We start from the raw sequence: 18,024 nt of genomic DNA, 5'->3' as shown, positions 1-18,024 counted from the left end.
GCTTTTTACATGTTCAGATGCATTGCCGGGCACAACAGTCACGTATCTTTTAGAGGCGTTTAATGAAGTGGGTAGACACATAGGTGACTTCAGAACGGACAGTAACTATTTTAGCCATCCATGGTCATTAAAAAAAATAACCATTATTTCATCCTATCACTAGAAACACCTACCAAAGGGAACATTTTTATACTGCTTTCATAGAATTAACAGCAAAACCAAAGAGCACTCGCCACAAATATCTGAGGGGAAGGCCCTGGCTCTGGGTGCAGCTGGGCCTCGCAGGGGTGTCCACCCTCGGCCCGCGGGCCCCATGCGGCCCACGAGGGCTATGGATGAGGCCCAGCACAGAACCATACATTTACTTAAAACCTTTTTTTTTTTTGCTCATCAGTTTTTGTTAGTGTTTCTGTGTTTAATGTGTGGCCCAAAACAACTCTTCTTCCAGTGTGGCCCAGAGATGCCAAAGGGTGGACACCCCTGAAAGGGGACCCCTGAATGATGTGGAAACGAACTGCTAAGTCCATGACGTGACTGCACTTTTCACCTTGGAACAAAGGAGCTTTTAGTAAAAGGCGAAAGATTTGTACGATCTGAAGAGAAACCAGAGTATAAGAACAAAGGAGCTTTTAAAAAATACCTTCGCATCTGCTCATTCAAATGTGTAAGTGAACTTATAGCCACATTTTTGAGAAAATGGCTAAAAGTTATCAATGTCTTTAAACACATAAAATTGTTTGTATTTTATATAGTGGGATAATTACATATAATTGCATATATGTATACTACTGTATATTTGTTTTTAACATAAAAACTACATATATACGTTTTGTGGTGAAATAATCACCACAATCTAAATAGTTAACATATCTATCAGGCATATTTCTATCTGAAAAATGATGCGTATAATGCTTTTGAGGAAAAAAGCATTTTAGAGGCGGCTGCAAACTTCTCTTTTAGCTTCTCCTATTACACAATGCCATCTCATCCCGAACTGGAGTCGAGATAATGCATCAGAACAGCCTTTTAATCTGACTATAAAACTAATACTTGCCCACTGTAGAATATAAAAAAAATTCTACAACACTCCCAAACCTCCTGGATCCTACTATAAAAAATAATCACTGCTAATATCTAATGTATTTTTACCAGCACCTTCTCAACATATATGTCTTTTTTAAACAATATTGTGTAACCATTTCCTGCTAAATTTTAACACATTTCTTCAAAATACCATATTTGATGGGAGCCTAACGTTCCAATGTATAGCTATAACATAAGTAATTCACTAGAGGTAAATGTTTAGGTTATTTCTACTTTTTCTCTATTATATCTGGTGCTGTAGTAAGTATCCATTTATAGAAACCATTATCCATGCCATTGGGGACATTATTTCCTGACATATCTTAATGTCCAGGAGATATGCTTGACATATCCTCAGATATCTTAATATTGGATTACTGAGTCAGAAGCTCTGCACATTCTTAAAGTCCTTGTTACACACTGCCAGTTTGTGCTTTTCAGAAAAATTGAACCAGTTTACATTCCTTTCAGCAATGTGAGAGCCTTAGAGCTTCACATGATGAGAATTAAATACTAATTTAATAAAATAAATGGGGTGGTGGGGAGAAAAAGGCAGAAAACTGTACTTGAAAAACAACAACAAAAAAGATGCATTACAGTTCTCAAAAAATAAAGTAATTTCTCTGGTTCATATTGAAAAAAATAAAAAATAAAATAAAGAATTATTTTAATTTGTATTTCTTTGACTATAAGTAAAATTGAAATTTCCTATTATATATGTTTTTGGTATTGTTTTTCTCCAGAATTATTGATTATATTTCTCATTTTTCTTTTTTTAAGGAAAGTTCATTTATTTTACCTGCAGCTCTTCCAATATAAACTGAATGTCAATGCTGATACTGAGAAATATTGGGAAGAATCATTGCTAGATGTCAGGACCTCATGCCTTCTAATCCATCCTCCATGAACTTCTTACTCAGTGCCATAAATGTGGCCACAAAAGCTTCCAAGTGATAAATACAGCTTTACTACGCAGCTGTAGGCGATGATCACAGTAAGCTGCATTTGGCCCACTTCTCTGCTCAGCTGTCCTTCACAATTATGAAAAGTTCTGAGAGAGGCCCTCTACGATGGTCTCAGGAGGAACACCATGGGCCAAAAGCTCACCGAGTCCTCAGGAACTTCAGGGAGCCTCCGTGGAGCCTGCTGACCGACAATGGCACTGGCAGTCTCCCCAGATACACCTCCCTGTCTGTTTCGAGGACCTCTTAATCTGCGGTGAAAAGACATTGTTGCGCTCTGTGGGATTCACACATACGCAGGGCTTTTCTGAGATTTCTGCAGCAGTTCTCTGCAAGGCTACGAGCCAGCTGTGAAGGAAGATTCAGGCCTTCCTTCTTGCACACGCGGCAAATGCTGGGAGCAGGCACGCGAACTGCCTGACACCTACTATGAAAGGGTGGTGTCACTTTACATGTACAACTGCAGCACAAGATCAATCTTCAGGGACACACACCCTTTCCCATGGTTCTACCCAAGGCATGTTGGGCATCTTTGGTGCGTTCGTCAACCTCTGTCAACCTCACCACTTTCCCGTCTCTTTGAGAGTTTGTTTCAAGTTGCTGTGATTATGCCACTGTTTTCAACATCTCCTGAATTACTACCCCATCACTATTTCCAGCGTCACACGGAGAGCTTCGAGGTGGAAACTGCTTGCAATAGTACTAACTTCAGTTTTCTTTTTAGATGGAGTTGTGGTCTGACTTTCCTTTTTCTTTTTTTAAATATATTTTATTGATTATGCTATTACAGTTTTCCCAATTTTCCCCTTTGTCCCCTCAACCCCACACCCCCATTTCCTCCAGCAATACTTCTCTTCAGTGCAAGTCCATGGGTCATACATATAAATTGTTTGGATACTCCATTTCCTGTACTGTTCTTGACATCCATCCCCCTGTCTATTTGGTACTTACCAATTTGCACTTCTTAATCCCTGCACCTTTTCCCTTATCCTTCTCCTTTCCCCTTCCAAATGATAACCCTCCAAATGATCTCCATATCTATGATTCAGTTTCCATTCTGTTTGTTTGCTTAGTGTGTTTTTTTTTTAGGTTCAGTTGTTGATAATTGCGAATTTGTTGCCATTTTAATGTTCATAGTTTTTATCTTCTTTTTCTTAAATAAGTCCCTTTAACATTTCATGTAATAATGGCTTGGTGATGATGAACTTTTTTAGCTTAACCTTCTCTGGTAAGCACTTTTTCTGTCCTTCCATTCAAAATGATAGTTTTGCTGGATAGAATAATCTAGGTTGCAGGTCCCTGCTTTTCATCACTTGGATAATTTTTGCCAGCCCCTTCTTGCCTGCAAAGTTTCTTTTGAGAAATTAGCTAACAATCTTATGGGAACTCCCCTGTAGGTAACTATCTGCTTTTCTCTTGCTGCTTTTAAGATGATCTCTTTAACTTTTACCTGCATTTTAATTACAATGTGTCTTTGTATGGTCCTCTTTGTGTCCATTTATTTGGGACTCTCTGGGCTTCCTGGACTTGGATGTCTATTTCCTTCACCAAATTAGGGAAGTTTTCTTTCATTATTTTTTCAAATAAGTTTTCAATTTCTTGTTCTTCTCCTTCCAGCACCCCTATGATTCAAATGCTGGTACATTTGGAGTCCCAGGGGCTCCTTAGCCTGTCCTTGCTTTTTTGGATTCATTTTTCTTCTCGCTATTCTGAGTGCATGCTTTTTTCTTCCTTATGTTCCAAATCATTGACTTGATTGTCAGCTTTATCCCCTTCGCTGCTGATTCTCTGCAAATTTTTCTTTATTTCACTTAGTGAAACTAATTTCTGCCTGAGTCTTTTTTATGCTGTTGAGGTTCTCACTAAGTTCCTTGAGCATCCTAATGACCAGTGTTTTGAACTCTGCACCTTATAGACTGCTTCTCCCCATTTGGTTTAGTTCTTTTTCTGGAGTTTTGTTCTATTCTTTCATTTGGGCCATATTTTGTTGTCTCCTCATTTTGGCAGCCTCCCTGCATTTGTTTCTGTGTATTAGGTAGAGCTGCTTTGACTTCCTGTCTTAATAGTGTGGACTATAGTAGAAAAGCCCACTGGTAAGTTGGATGGGATGGAGCCTTAGGTAATTGCCCAGGCAGGGCAACCCATGTGAACCAGGTTGATGGAGGGTCTGATAAACCAGGTTGATCTGAGGATATGGTGTTGCCACTCTGTGGCTCTGTGTTGGGAAGGGCTCAGAAAAGAGACAATGGCCTCTGCCTGGACTCTGGAGTTTTGTCCAGGAAGAAGCTGCCACTCAACACTTGCCCTGATGCCAGACACTTCAGATTCTCCCCATATGTCATTGGTGCCCTTCCAGCTGCTGCCTTGGTGCTAAAGCCCAGAGGGAGTGAGTTTGTGTGAGTCCTAAGTTCACTGCGGGCCCTTTAAGAGAAGATGCTTGAGAACACTTGCAGTTTCTTCTGACATCCCAACCACCACTGATTTGTACAGCCAGAAGTTATGGGGACTTATCTTCCTGGCAGTGGAGCCCTGGACTGGGTGGTCTTCTATGGGGCTGGGATCCTTCGCTCCCTCCAGATTTTCATCCACCATATGTGGATAGGGGACCACCTATTCCATGTCTCCAAGTCTCTGCCCCTCCTACCCATCTCGATGAATGTGACTTCTTTAATTCCTTTGTGGTCCAACTTCCATACAACTCAATTTTCTGACAATTCTGGGTGATAGTTGTTTTGTAGATTAGTTGTAATTTTTGCTGTGGTTGTGTGAGGAGGTGAGCTGTGGTTACTTACGCCTCCATCTTGACCAGAAGTCTCTGACCTTCAATTTTCCATTTTTCTACTCCAACACCATAAAGTCTATATAAACACACAACATTCTCGTCTTTTTATCAGCACCTACAGGTCTGATAAACTTTCCTCACCTGACTAACAGATGAGGAAAGTTATCACATTGCACCATGCGGCTCTGCTAAACCAACTGCTCCTTGTCATCACCCAGCCACCCCAGTGAGAAGGGCTGATGTGTGTCCACCCAGAGACTCATGCCCCCTGGACTTCCCAGCCTGGTGCTTTAAAGTCCCACATGCACCCTCTTCATTTTTCTGTTGTTTTTTATTGCTGATTTATAAGATCTCTCTATATATTAAGGATACAAACTTTTAGGCTGCTGATTTGTTTCAAATTATTATACATTCTCATACTTTGTCACTAATGATGAATGTTTATTATAAAGAATTTTTTTAAATATAAAATATATACTGAAGGACATAAAGATTATCCATGATCCTGTTAACTGGCAATAGTTGAACACTTTGATGCATTTCCTGTCTCTTTTTCTGTTTGTAAACTTTTAAAAAATAAAATTAAAGTCATTATATTGTGTTCTGTATTTCTTAATATTATGCCATTAGGCATCTCCTCATAACATTAAGTATTCTTTTTAAACATCACTTTCATAGCTATTTGGTGCACCACTGCATCTGTACCACAAGTTACTTAAGTATATTCCTCCTTCAAAAAATATTTAGGTTCTTTCCAAATCTTCTTGTTATGACTAACCCTGCCATAAGCAATGTTACACATTTGACACAGGTTTGATACTATATTTAAAATGAAGTTCATAGCCACGTCTCCTCCCCAAGCTGCAAAATGTAACAGGTACCACACCCACCTGTAACTTGAGTTGGCGCGATAACTTGGCTGGCACTTGAGGTAGAAGCTTCAGGAGCTACTTCCACAGGTATAGGAGGTGATGTTTTTTCAATCACTACTAAACAAAGAAGGAGGGGATGGAAAGGAAATTAAAGCCAGTTAGATGCACTGAGATGCCCATCGAAATGCAAGCATAATGCAGTCTAATGACACACCACAGTAGTTCTTGGACAGAAAGATCTGTTATTGATTCCTAGAGCTTGTGGTATTAGCCTATGGCCCAAGTGTCAACATTTAGCAAGAATATCTGGGAAGAATTCAGGAGCCAATGAAAAGTGACCCTTCATCAAATGATGACCCTCAATAATGTTTTAATAATAAATATTACTCCTCACCACAGAAAATAGTGAAGAACTTTTCTTTTGCCATTAGGATACTTATGTGATTATAATAGTAACATTATATGAGTATACTGAGATACTTACGTGTATAATTCTACTGACTTATTAAACTTTCAAATCAAAGACACACAATATTCTTATCTTCCTGGTTTACTGGGAATACTTTACAAACAGCAGGGAGGAGCAAAGGCTACCTGGAAACTGTGGGTGCAGATGAATAGTTGAAATGCCTGGAGAGAGCTGGGGTTGCCCAGGCTCAAGTCTGGTTCTCTCCTGATCCAATGAAGGTATTTCCTGCATGGTTGTAATAAAAAGACAAAAAGAGAACTGGAAGTAGGAGTTGCTTCTGGTTTCCACTTATAACTATTTCTATTTAATTAATTCTACTGTTAGAAATGCAACCAATAGCAGAGGACATTAGACAAAACCTGTGCAATTGTGTGATAGTTTTTAAACTATCCGGGCCACTACTGCCAGGCCACTACTCGAGCAAGCCCGAGTTCCTCCTGCAGTGCCCACCCATGCACACACCTTCACCCGCTTCCCGAGGGCCCAGGGCAAGCGGTCTTGTCAGACATTCTAAACAGATGCCTTGGCCCAGGGGCCCACACTTGGTCTGTCTGGACCAAAACTGACCCTAAGGAGAACTAAACCACCAGCTCGTTCACATGCGGCTCTGCCCCAGAGCAGATCATGAATCTAGCAGATGTGCCATAACAAAATGCACATATTAAAAGATTCGATGTCGGTTCATTATTGCAGCCACCCTTAACCTCACATCTAATACTTTGCACCTCTGGCTCTCACAGTCATGGCAGCCCAGCAGAGACACAGAAAAGCGGGGACTTGGTGGAGCGCCCCAGGCTTCCTGTGTCCTGCTGCCCACTGCTGCGCCCTGGACCACAAGCAAAGAGACTTATGATTCAGCTTCCAGTTACAGCTCCTTGGGGCTCATGCAGACTAGGCAATAATGCTTGTAAAGGGTCTGCGACCTTGCCCACACCAGGATGGGGTCAGGGCGCTCATCTTGAAACTTCATTAAAAGTATTCATCAAGCTACTTGGTCAGTGTTACCCTACATACTCCCTGTCTCCCTGTCTCTCTCTCTCTCCTCTCTTTTCTCTCTCTCTCTCTCTCTCTCTTTTTAAATAATTACATTCTCTTTTTATTTACTGTTCACCTTTCTGTCAACTTTCCTTTTACACTAATTTGGAGGGCTTAAAAAAAACATATAGAGACCTAAATCTTCTCTTCAAATTGTCTTTCCTTTTGCATCACTCACTCCAGATTCTCCTACTGCTTCAATAACTTCTTCTCATCCTCTTTCACAAGCCCCTCATGCTCTATCCCTTTCTTTTTTATGTTTCGACTATAGTTTGACATTCAATATTTTTTTATATTCGTTTCAGGTGTACAGCATAGTGGTTGTACAATTTTTACACCCCCCCCTTGCTTTAATTATGGCTGTCCTCCAGAAAGCTCACTCCCCTAGCCTCCATCTCCCTTTCACTGTCTCCTAGTTTGCATGACCACCTTTCCTACTTTTTATAAAGTAGATATACTGCCTGAGTATCTCATCAAAGATCCAGTTTTATAGGTATGAAGTCTCATAGGGTAACCCCATTTAGCTATTCCACAAATATGTTAAATCCATCCCTTCCAATATCTCATTTCAACTTCATTTCCTTCAATGCCACAATCATTAATCCATTCAGGTTTAAAGTCTCTTTCTAGTCGTCCCTCCTTCATTTCTCATTCCAAACCCTGGCCATGTGCTCTATTCCTTCCAGTGTCCGTCCATTTCCATATCCATAGCCCCCACTACTTCAAGTCTGGACTCACTCCTTCTCACTTTATTCTAGTAATTGGGTTGGCCTCTCCAGCTTCCTCTGTCTCCCTGTCTCAATTCATCCTGTTGCGATTTATCTTTTAAAAACACCGAACACAGCCCTGGCTGGCGTAGCTCAGTGGATTGAGCGCGGGCTGGGAACCAAAGTGTCCCAGGTTCAATTCCCAGCCAGGGTACATTCTTGGGTTGCAGGCCATAACCCCCAGCAACCGCACATTGATGTCTCTCTCTCTCTCTCTCTCCCTCTCTCTCTCTCCTCCTCTCTAAAAATAAATAAATAAAATCTTAAAAACAAACAAATAAACAAAAAAAAAACACTGAACACATTCATTTCCCCCCATTTTTCCTTCTCCTTAAAAACACAGACCAGCTTTCTATTACGTACTTAAGGTGACCTCAATCAGCCTCAATGGAACCCCACTCCCTGAAGCCCATGGTCAATGCCAGCAAGAAGAAAACCATTAACGCACTCCCGCAGCTTCCAGACAGAATGTCTCCCATCAGCATGGGGCAGCAGCCTCCCTCATCAATGCCACTTCTCTACTTGACAGGTAGGGTCCAGCTGAGGAGCAGGGTACTTTCCCGCGGATGACAACAGCATACTGGGATTCCAAGTTCCTCTGTCTAACCACGGGTCTCATGCTCCCCTCACTGACCTCTTGCTGTCCCTTCGCACCTTCACACATATAACTTCCCACCCCTGGACCACTTTCTCTTCATCAGTCTTTAGTATCACAAGGCCTCCTTCTGCAGGGAGTTAAGACCACAGAGACTATGGCCGCATTTTTCTCACTGCCACCCCTCCAAATAAATTGTTGTAAGAGTATACAGAAAATTGTCCAGTCCTCTTTCAGATTCCTAACGAAAGACAGCATAAACTTGACCATACACAGAGAAGAACAAAACTGAGACCAGGGGAGGCTGTCAGGGAGCTGGCCAGCCCACTCACCACTGAGTGACTCCTCCCACGTGTCAGCCAGAACTCAATTCCACATCAACAAAATCGCACACACTGCCGTGCGTCTCTGAACTTTAGAGATGCTAACCAAGAGCTGCAAATGTTCATGTAAAATATGCATATCTGTTGTACTTCTTTTAGGGTTAATGTAACATTCTTCCCTGTTGGATACTATCTCTCTACTTCCTCTTTTTCCAGATTCTTTCAGCATGTATAACACTTATGTCATTATATCCCATATTCATAAGAAAAGATTTTTTAAACTATTATAATTTACATATGTATTTGCTCAATCTAAAATCAAATACTTACTGAATTCTTGTCAACTGAATAAATAAAACTTCATTTTCATGTTAGTAAAGAATCAAAGCAAGATTCAGGCAAGAAATATTATTCCATAAACTAGTCCCAGAAAATTTCTGTATTTCCTACTAATACATTTCATAATTCATAGTCCCATTGTAAGCCAAAAACTAATAGGTTGGTAAAAATTTCTAAGAAGCAATACTCCACTATTGATTATAACTTTCAAAGAGAAGCTCTCTGACTCTTAACAAATACAAACATGCATGTTAAATTTTAATTAAATTAAGAAATACATCAGTCAGTATATATGCACCATAAGAATACACAATTACATAAACACTTCAGAACCTTTCTTTCCACAGATGGTCAAAGACATAAGTTGACTCCTTGATTTCTGTTAAAGCTCCTGATTCCTATTAGTCCCATCGCTTCATTTTCTCTGGAATTTAAGTTCCATCAGAACAAGAAGTTTTGTCTGATTTTTCTCTCTATTGTTTTTCTAGCATTCAGAATATTGCTGGTATTATGGTAGATGCTCACTAAATATTTCTTGATGGAATGAATGCCACATTTCCTTCAGCCAAATGATGAATAGACATGTTACTATATTCGAGCCTAAAAAAACCCATACATGTTCCAAAAGGAAATTATTTTAAAGTTAGCGAAAAAAAGTGACTTGCAAACAATGAATGAATTACCTTCTCAGGGGGTGCAGTTGCCACTAAAACCAGAAAAGAAAGGAGGACATTAGTATAATTTAAAGCAATCTACTACATAATATTTTAATTTTAAAAACGCAATAAAATTCCAGTATCTCTCCAAAAGGATTAAGCATCAAAGTAAGTCAAATACAGAATTATGGTCACTACTACTTCGGAGAATTTCACACACGACTAGCAAGGCAAACCTATCAGTGCTACATTGTTCCTCAATTACAGGAGGTCAGGTAGCACATGCGATGTTCTTTCTATGTCTCTTATTAATCTAAAATGTTAAAGGAGACAACACTTTCTAGTACATTACTTTATGTCTAATCTCAATTTTTTAGAATTTCCTATATCTTAGAAAACAAACATTTTCCTTAATTGGTCACATGCATATCCTTAACATAATATATAATGTTTGAAATGCTTTCTGATGTCAATGTTAAAAAAGAACACCACTATTTCAATGAAGAATGGGTGCTGCCTTCTTGATGCACACTAATTCTTAGTGAAGCCCCAGGAGCATTTTCAAGAAGATGTGATAATGCAATTATGAAAAAAAAAAAGCACTAGCCAATAAGATCCAATGAGAGATTAGCACCAATATGGTGGACAAATCACATATTACACAACCATAAACATGATTATAGGGTGGTAGTGGTTGTGCCTTTGCATTTTGAAAGGCTTGCTTTTCATCAATCAATCCTTCAGCCTTAGGTGAACATGCACCATAATTTTCCTCATGGGGTCAATGTCTCCATAAACATTAGTATATAGGTTTGTTTAATGCATTAGCTCCCAAAGCAATCGGGTACAAGACTGCTACCACTGCTGCAATATTCTTGTGATTGAACAACTCAACTGTTCTATCCTGCTAATCCACCATCAAGAAAGTCTTGAGACAGAACCTGGGCCAGAGCCAATTTTCTCCTGCTTACACAGAAGATGAAGACTTACAAACATCCGGCCGTGACACTCCAAGTGTATAGGACCAAACTGGTCACCCTGTCATCTTAGTCAACTCGAGGTGAGGTCCTACCTGCTTTGCCTAACCAAGCAAGAAGGGCAGTAAGTGAGAGGGTGGAATAAAACAGGCTAGAGCCCACACGGGTTCAGAGCCCTGAAATAAAGACCCTTGTACCAGGAAGGTGGCTTTGCCAAGCACCCAACTCTTCACTAACTCAGGGCATCTGCTCTCCTTACAAAATCCATAAAAGAGCATCCTGAATTCTGAGCTAAGAATCAAGTAGTAAAAGCCAACAGGAGCCTTATTAGATCCAAAGATTATTTCATGTAAACCTAAGGTTTTGTTCCTTCTATAGGGGGTGAGAATTTCTGTAGTGACAGAGTTAGTCAATGCATTAGGCCAGTTTATATGAAGAGACAGAGACAGACAGAATCCTTTTTCTGAATGCCAGGGATAGTCAAAGACAACTGTCTCTAGACTCCCTTTGGACAATAAGGCCTAAACCACTTCCTTAGAAAAATGTGGTCCTTGGTCCCATCACCTACTCAGTGCATGACAGCTGGTAAGTCAGGTCCCCTCTCTAAGTCTCAGGTTTCTCAAGATGAAAACCAAAGGACGGCACTAAACGATCTCCGAGACACATTTGGTTGCCCCTGTCTTCCTGCACTTTGCCTCCCATTAACCCCAACTGCCTGTTGCACTTTATTTCATGGAAGCCTATGATGTGGTAAATGTAAACTTCTGGATTTTACTTTTTTAAGTAAATAAATATTTATTAAATGGCCCTCTAGGCACAGAAATGAATTCTAGCTGTTTCCTGAAGGATCTAAACCACTCTCCAGGACTAAACACCAAGAAAAAGGGGCCCCAAACACAAGACCATGTCCTGAGATTGCTGTGGAATACTGTTACCGGGTACCTGCACATTACTCTAGAGCAGTGGTCCTCATTCAGGGGTAATTTTGCCCCCAGGGGACACTTGGAAATGTTTGGACACCTTTTTGGTTGCAAAACCGGATGGGAGAAGTTGCTACCAGCATCTAGAAGTTTGAGGCCAGGCTGTTGCTAAACATCCTACAATGCACAAAGCAGCCCCCACATCAAAGAATAACCCACCCAAAATGCCAGTAGTGCTAAGGCTGGAAACCCCTGTTCCTGATGGGTATAAACAGGGAATCCAAAGCAAAGGCACACAAGACAGGTGACTAGGTCCATGACCCATTTCGACTCTCACCTTCTGGCTCCGCCACTCCTGGCCCATGCTCCCGGGACAAAGTCAGGGCCTCCACTGGCTCTTCCTTGGCTGGGAGAGGTGGAGGATGAGTACTTTTAGCAACAGGTTGAGTGTTCTTTGGCTTGACAAATACAGGTCCTTTACCTACATGGTGATGGATTGGCCTGCGTCTATGAACGCCAGAAACCGTATAACCCATTCCACCAGGACAGATTTCCTTAAAAGCAGCTAGATTTGGGATGGGAAAATATTCCTTTTAAAAATCTAAAAGTGCAAACTTATACAGAGGAAAATATCATGATGAGTATCTCTTAATAAATCATCACTCAAATAGTTACATTTAAAATCTTCAAAAACAGATGCAAAATGCTTGAATTTCTGCTAAACTTGTATATTTACAGAAAAAAAGAACCCAACCCTTTCTTTTACTAAACAATTCTCTATCTGTTAATTCCTTATCCTACACAACCGGTTTATATATAGCATATATAAAAACATATTTTATATAACATATTCTATGTATCAGTAATGAGTTATAAGATATATATTTTACATTTAATGTAAGTCAATATATATTACACATAAAATATATGTAATATATTAGATGTTTATGTACAAAGGACACTATATAATATACATATCTATTGGAGGTGTGTGTGTAATATCAGCAAAAATCAGGCTTTCTTTCCTTCAGCTATGGTTTAATTTCATTAATTATTAACAAGAAACTCAGTGACATCTTTCTAAGCTGGATGATGAACAAGAAAAAAATTAAAGAGAAATCACTATTCAGGGAAATGAGGTGTTGAAATTTTCATAATTTGTTTCCAGCTGAAGAACCCAAAGGCCTCAGCCAGCATGGAGGGCTTACACTGACATGGTGAGGGTGGCTAAGGGGGATTGCAAAGGGGGCGTGCTCTTGGAGAGAAAGCCTCAGGGCAGTGAGGAGGAACCCAGTGAACTGGGACAAGCTCAAGAGATGATGGAAAGGAGTCAAGTCACAAAAGGACGCGCCATATTAGAATGTGCTTGCATTTGAGGGAAGGAATGCTAAGGGGGCAAAGCCTGAACATGAGCAGGTGCTAAATCATCCAGAGGACAGGAGAGCAGATGTTCTCCTAACCAGCAAAGTGGTTTTGTACACCTACAAAAAGTAGCCTGGGTGCATGTGATGGCTGACCTCCATCGCACATACTCCCCAGCCGTAAGTAAAGGGGAAGGCAAGGGGGCAAGGAGGTGTGGAGCCCTAGGAGGAGAAAGCACCTGACCCCCGTGGTGTTGGAGGCAAGTGACCACACGTGGACACCAAGGTACTTATGGTAAACTTTTCCTTTATACTTTTAAAATTGAAAGTAAAATCAGTCATTTCTCCCTTCCACTGGAAAAAAGATCTGTGGAATGTTCTCGACCTAAAATTAGTGCTCAATGCAAAGGCAACTCTAACTGGAGGAACATGATGCTTATGTTTAACTATGAAATACAATTCTTACTAAAAAAAAAAGATGTTTCCAGGAGAAAACATGGTTTCCTATCAAATAGCTGAGGTATTAACGAACTAAATATGATTCGTATGGAAATCACCATATAACTAAAACCTGGTTAAGTGTAAAAATTCTATTGTTACATTATTTTCAAATATAGCTGTTGTATTACATGGAGGAGTCTCCCTGTGTGATAGTCACCATCTTGATTTATGTTTCATGTAAAGGTGACAAAGCTACCAGAATTGAACTTTCAGAGAAATCTGTCTATGAATTATAAGATAACTTATCCTTTGATTATTACTTTTTAATAATGAGTGGATCAGATCCTATAGGAGGAAAATAGAGCCTTTTGGAGAGGTCTAAGATTATCTGGTCTACCAAAATACCACCAACATTATACTATCCTCTGCCTTACCAATTCTTTCTAATCCTACCCATCACCAAAGGTGGATCATAATATTTAAATTTAGCCCTGACTGGTGTGGCTCAGTGGGCTGGGCTTCGTCCTACAGACAGAAAGGTCACTGGTTCAATTCCCAGTCAGGGCACATGCCTGGGTTATGGCCCAGGTCCCCGACGGGGGGTATGCAAGAGGCAACCAATCAATGTTTCTCTTGCATGTTAATGTTTCTCTATCTCTCTCCTTCCCATCACCTCTCTCCAAAAATAAATAAATAAAATCTTTAAAAAATAAATTTCTATTTAAACAATGTCTGCTATAGTATAAGTAAGTTAGAGTTTAAGATTTCAATGGCCCTGTGAGAGTTGACACACTTTCCAAGGTGGGAAGCATCCTCTTAAATAAGCAACTCAATAAATTTTTTATGCCCACACCACACCAGCGGAACTGAGGGCACTGCTTCTTTGATAATATTACGGTGCCCAGTATTTGCAGGCCATGTTTCTTTCCTTCCATTTAATGCCACTTGGCCCTGCATGGGAAGTTGATGACTCCTTGGTAAAATTAAGGCACTTCTATAAATTTACTCCTTCAGGGCATTAGGCAATTGGGTACCAAATTAAAGGATAAAGATTAATCAACTTCTTAATATTCAGCTCCCACGGAGAAGTGCATAGGAGCTTTGGCAGGGTCTGCCCTTGAGCTCCTAAAACTCCCCCCAATTTCCAATGTTCACAGCAGAACCTGACAAGCACAGGATTCGTGAATGAGAGAATGAGGCAACCTGCACGGGGTCTAGCTACTCTGCAAGTGGTGCTCGGCCAACCATTAGGAAACCACATGGCCTAGCAGGGCCTTTGATCTCACCACACTTTTAAACTGCAGCCTGCGAGTCCTAGAAATGAGGATAAATTATAACGGCTTTTGTTAGCATTCAAAGGGAAGCTGAATGTTACATAGGAATGGGAAAATCTCTTTGCATGTAATTTTTTTCTGATTTTTTCCACTGGTTCACCGTTCTATATTCATGAACACTTTCTACAGAAGTAACAAAAACACATTGTATTATTAAAAACTAAATTCAGAGTCAGAAACAAAAAATAACTCTGGCTGCCCAGGTTGTCCTGTGCACTGGTGTGGCCGGGCATGAACGTGCGCGTGCAGCCGGGCATGCCTTACCTGTGCCTGGCAGGGGACATTTCTCACAGTGTGGGCCCCAGGCCTTGCCCACACTACAACAGCAGAGCTGCTTGGTGAGGTGCACGGACAGGGGGTGCATGCACTGCCTTCCGGGGCTGACCAGGCGGTAACAGGGCCCCTTCTCTTCCGAGATCACAGGGGTGTCCGCTGAAGCAGAGAGACAAGGCCTGACGTCACCCAGGAAACAACAAAAACCAGATCGACTTTGCACGGAATAGTAAAAATATCCCTAAAGTCTGGCTTCGAGACCGTACTTCAGAATACATCTGTCCACATTTAGGATTTAAGACCTTTCTTCACTTAGAGGCAGTTTACCAAGTAAGTTAGGGCACCAAATGGACGCTGTTTAGTCCCATTTTCCATGTTAGAAAAAGCATTAAATCAGGCAGGTGGACATAAGTGGAAAAAAGAATTTCACCCGACATCTACCTGCCCAAATAAACCTCGTCCTCTATTAACGACATCACTACACCTCATTTGTTTCCCTGTAATTAGCCATAATAGAGGTAGCTGTCGGGAAGGATTTGGCGAGCAGCCAGGCACTATGGGAAATCACAAACTGAATACAGTTGATGCTGCAAGCCAGCTGTTGTTGCTTTTTTTGCTTTGAGGACAGTGAGAACTGGCAGGCCCCCGTGAGGTTTCACCCTAGGCCAGCGAGCAGTGAGTGGGAGGCAGCGAACACAATGCTACACGTGGCCCCGGGTGCAGCCAGACAGCGCATCAGGGGAGGAACGGGCGATGTGCTCAATCCCGCACACAACACTGTGAAAGCACACCCGCTGACATTCATCCAGTATCTAACCCCGAATCCTGATGACGCTTCCACTCTAAGTTTAGTAGCTAAGACTTCATCAGTCTAACAGCTAAACACTGTACTGGACAGAAAGGGCACCTGTGAGGAGAAGCAGTCTCCAGCCCTGCCTTCCAGGAGTTCATCTTCTAAGGTAAACGTGGAGGAAGTACGTTCTGCAGAGCCCGCTCCAGGCCATGCCAACGCTGCTGCATACACCAACTTGATGGTCCCCTCCCTGTCCCTTCCCCCATCAGCCAGAGCTCCTCTCTACTGTATCAGTGTTCCCAATTTGCCATGTCCTCACCTAATTCCTCTAGTACCTGATGCTTCCAAAACATCCTGTCCCTCTTTCCTGCTCGGATCTAAATTTTCATTCCTCCGGAAGGACTGACATCTCGGCTAGATGCTACGACAAATGACCCAATGAAACTGAGCGGCTACAAAGCACAGTGAAAAGATCAAGGGTTCCAGAGCCAGACACAGCTGAGTTCATGTGACAGGGCTGCCACCTGCCAGCAGCATAACCTCGGGGAAGTCGCTACAACTGGTTATGATGGTTATTTTACATTCATTGTAATCTGGCTAGGCAATGGTACACAAGTATTTGGTCAAGGCAGGTCTAAATGCTGCTATAAAAGTTTGTTTTTTGGTGTTTTTTTTTTTTCCACATGAGTTTAACATTTAAAACCAGCGTACTCTGAGTAAAAAAACTCTCCAAAATGTGGATGGGCCTCATCCACACACTTGAAGGCCTTAAGAAGAAAAGCTTTTCTTTCACCAGCAGGCAGCTTTCAGACGCAAGCCACGACATCAGCTCTTCCCTGGGTGTCCAGCCTGCCGGCTCACCCTGCAGATATTTGACTTGACAGCTTCCATAATCATGTGAGCCAAGTCCTTAAAATCTACACACACACACACACACACACACACACACACACACCTGTTGGTTCTGCATTTCTGGAGAAAACCCTGACTAGTACACTGGCTGAACTTCATCAAGTAACTTCCTCACTTCTAAATGAAAGGCTCAATGTACAGATGCGGAGACATGTCATAAGCTAAGCCGGTGATACAGAGGAGACACCAAATATGTATCAGCCACTCTTCACTTTTACTGATAATAAAAGCAGCTATTTCCACACTCCCAAGGGCATCTGCATCCAGCCTGATCACTGCTTAGCAGAATTTCGGTGGAGCAGAGGCAGTCAAAACAGCTGAGACGAGTGACCTGGGGAGTGAGGGCAGGGGACGGAGGGGAGCAGAGGAGGCCTCCCGAAGGCTTCAAAGCTTGCAAAGCCCGACAAGGCCCACTTTGCCCATTAATAAAGGCTGGGAGCGAGAAGTCTGAGTCTTTCCTTTTCCTTCTCCTACCCTCTCCTTCTCACTTTCTGGAGCCTGCACAATTAAAGTCATGAAAAATCAAAGACGACAGGGTACAAGCAAAAAAAAAATTAGGAGTGTGGTTATCCCCAAAAGAAAAGTCCCTGGAATGACTGACCATCAGTTGTATAGCATGTATATTAGTAGGAATCTGTGCGTGTCTGCAGGTTGTACCTGTATCATCTTTCAGCATTCAGTATTATTTTGTATTAATTTCAGGTGTACAGCATAGTGCTTAGACTATCATATAGTTCACCTGTATAATCTTAGGAACATATTATACATAGTTCTAGTGTAATCAGCTCACAAATGATTCTGCTCCAAAATTTTGTCTTCAAAGTGTTTGGAACTCACAACACCTACTTCTAAGAAGCAATGTCAGGTCAACTCACAAGAGTCTATTTCACGCGTGGCAGGGCTTACTTACAATACAAATCACATCACTCTTCCTTCTAGGTCCCAGGAACAAGGGCCATTCAGAACCGAACAAAGCAGAGTGTCCTCAAATCCTCAGCACTGGCAAACGGTGACATCAGACCCTTCCATTTCCTTTCCCACTCTCACTTCCTTGTGTCCACCCCACTCGCATATCCAGGGCTGTGGTACTATCTAGGCACCATCCCTGTGTACTTAATGCTGGCTTCCTC

General features: G+C 41.5%; 1 protein-coding gene and 1 pseudogene across 13 annotated transcripts in view; both read right to left on the bottom strand.

Annotated features, from left to right (window-relative positions):
• LTBP1 (latent transforming growth factor beta binding protein 1) overlaps window positions 1-18,024 on the bottom strand; it is a 365,380-nt gene that overhangs the window by 108,857 nt on the left and 238,499 nt on the right. For 6 of the 13 annotated variants that reach the window (XM_036027834.1, XM_036027833.1, XM_036027828.1 and 3 more), the window contains 5 exons: window positions 15,181-15,348; window positions 12,118-12,345; window positions 9,911-9,933; window positions 6,294-6,393; window positions 5,718-5,816 (listed from right to left, as the gene is read on the bottom strand). In XM_036027834.1, the coding sequence (XP_035883727.1) occupies window positions 5,718-5,816; window positions 6,294-6,393; window positions 9,911-9,933; window positions 12,118-12,345; window positions 15,181-15,348 (618 nt within the window). The remainder of the gene's footprint in view (window positions 1-5,717; window positions 5,817-6,293; window positions 6,394-9,910; window positions 9,934-12,117; window positions 12,346-15,180; window positions 15,349-18,024) is intronic. The other 7 variants (XM_036027835.1, XM_036027841.1, XM_036027840.1 and 4 more) reach the window with 5 other exon arrangements.
• LOC114500868 lies at window positions 1,772-5,479 on the bottom strand (annotated as a pseudogene).

Source organism: Phyllostomus discolor, chromosome 6 (genome assembly GCF_004126475.2).
Source record: "Phyllostomus discolor isolate MPI-MPIP mPhyDis1 chromosome 6, mPhyDis1.pri.v3, whole genome shotgun sequence".
In the NCBI taxonomy this organism is placed as follows: Eukaryota; Metazoa; Chordata; class Mammalia; order Chiroptera; family Phyllostomidae; genus Phyllostomus; species Phyllostomus discolor.
The sequence above is the reverse complement of the archived record's forward strand: the minus strand, read 5'-3'. Positions and strand labels throughout refer to the sequence as shown.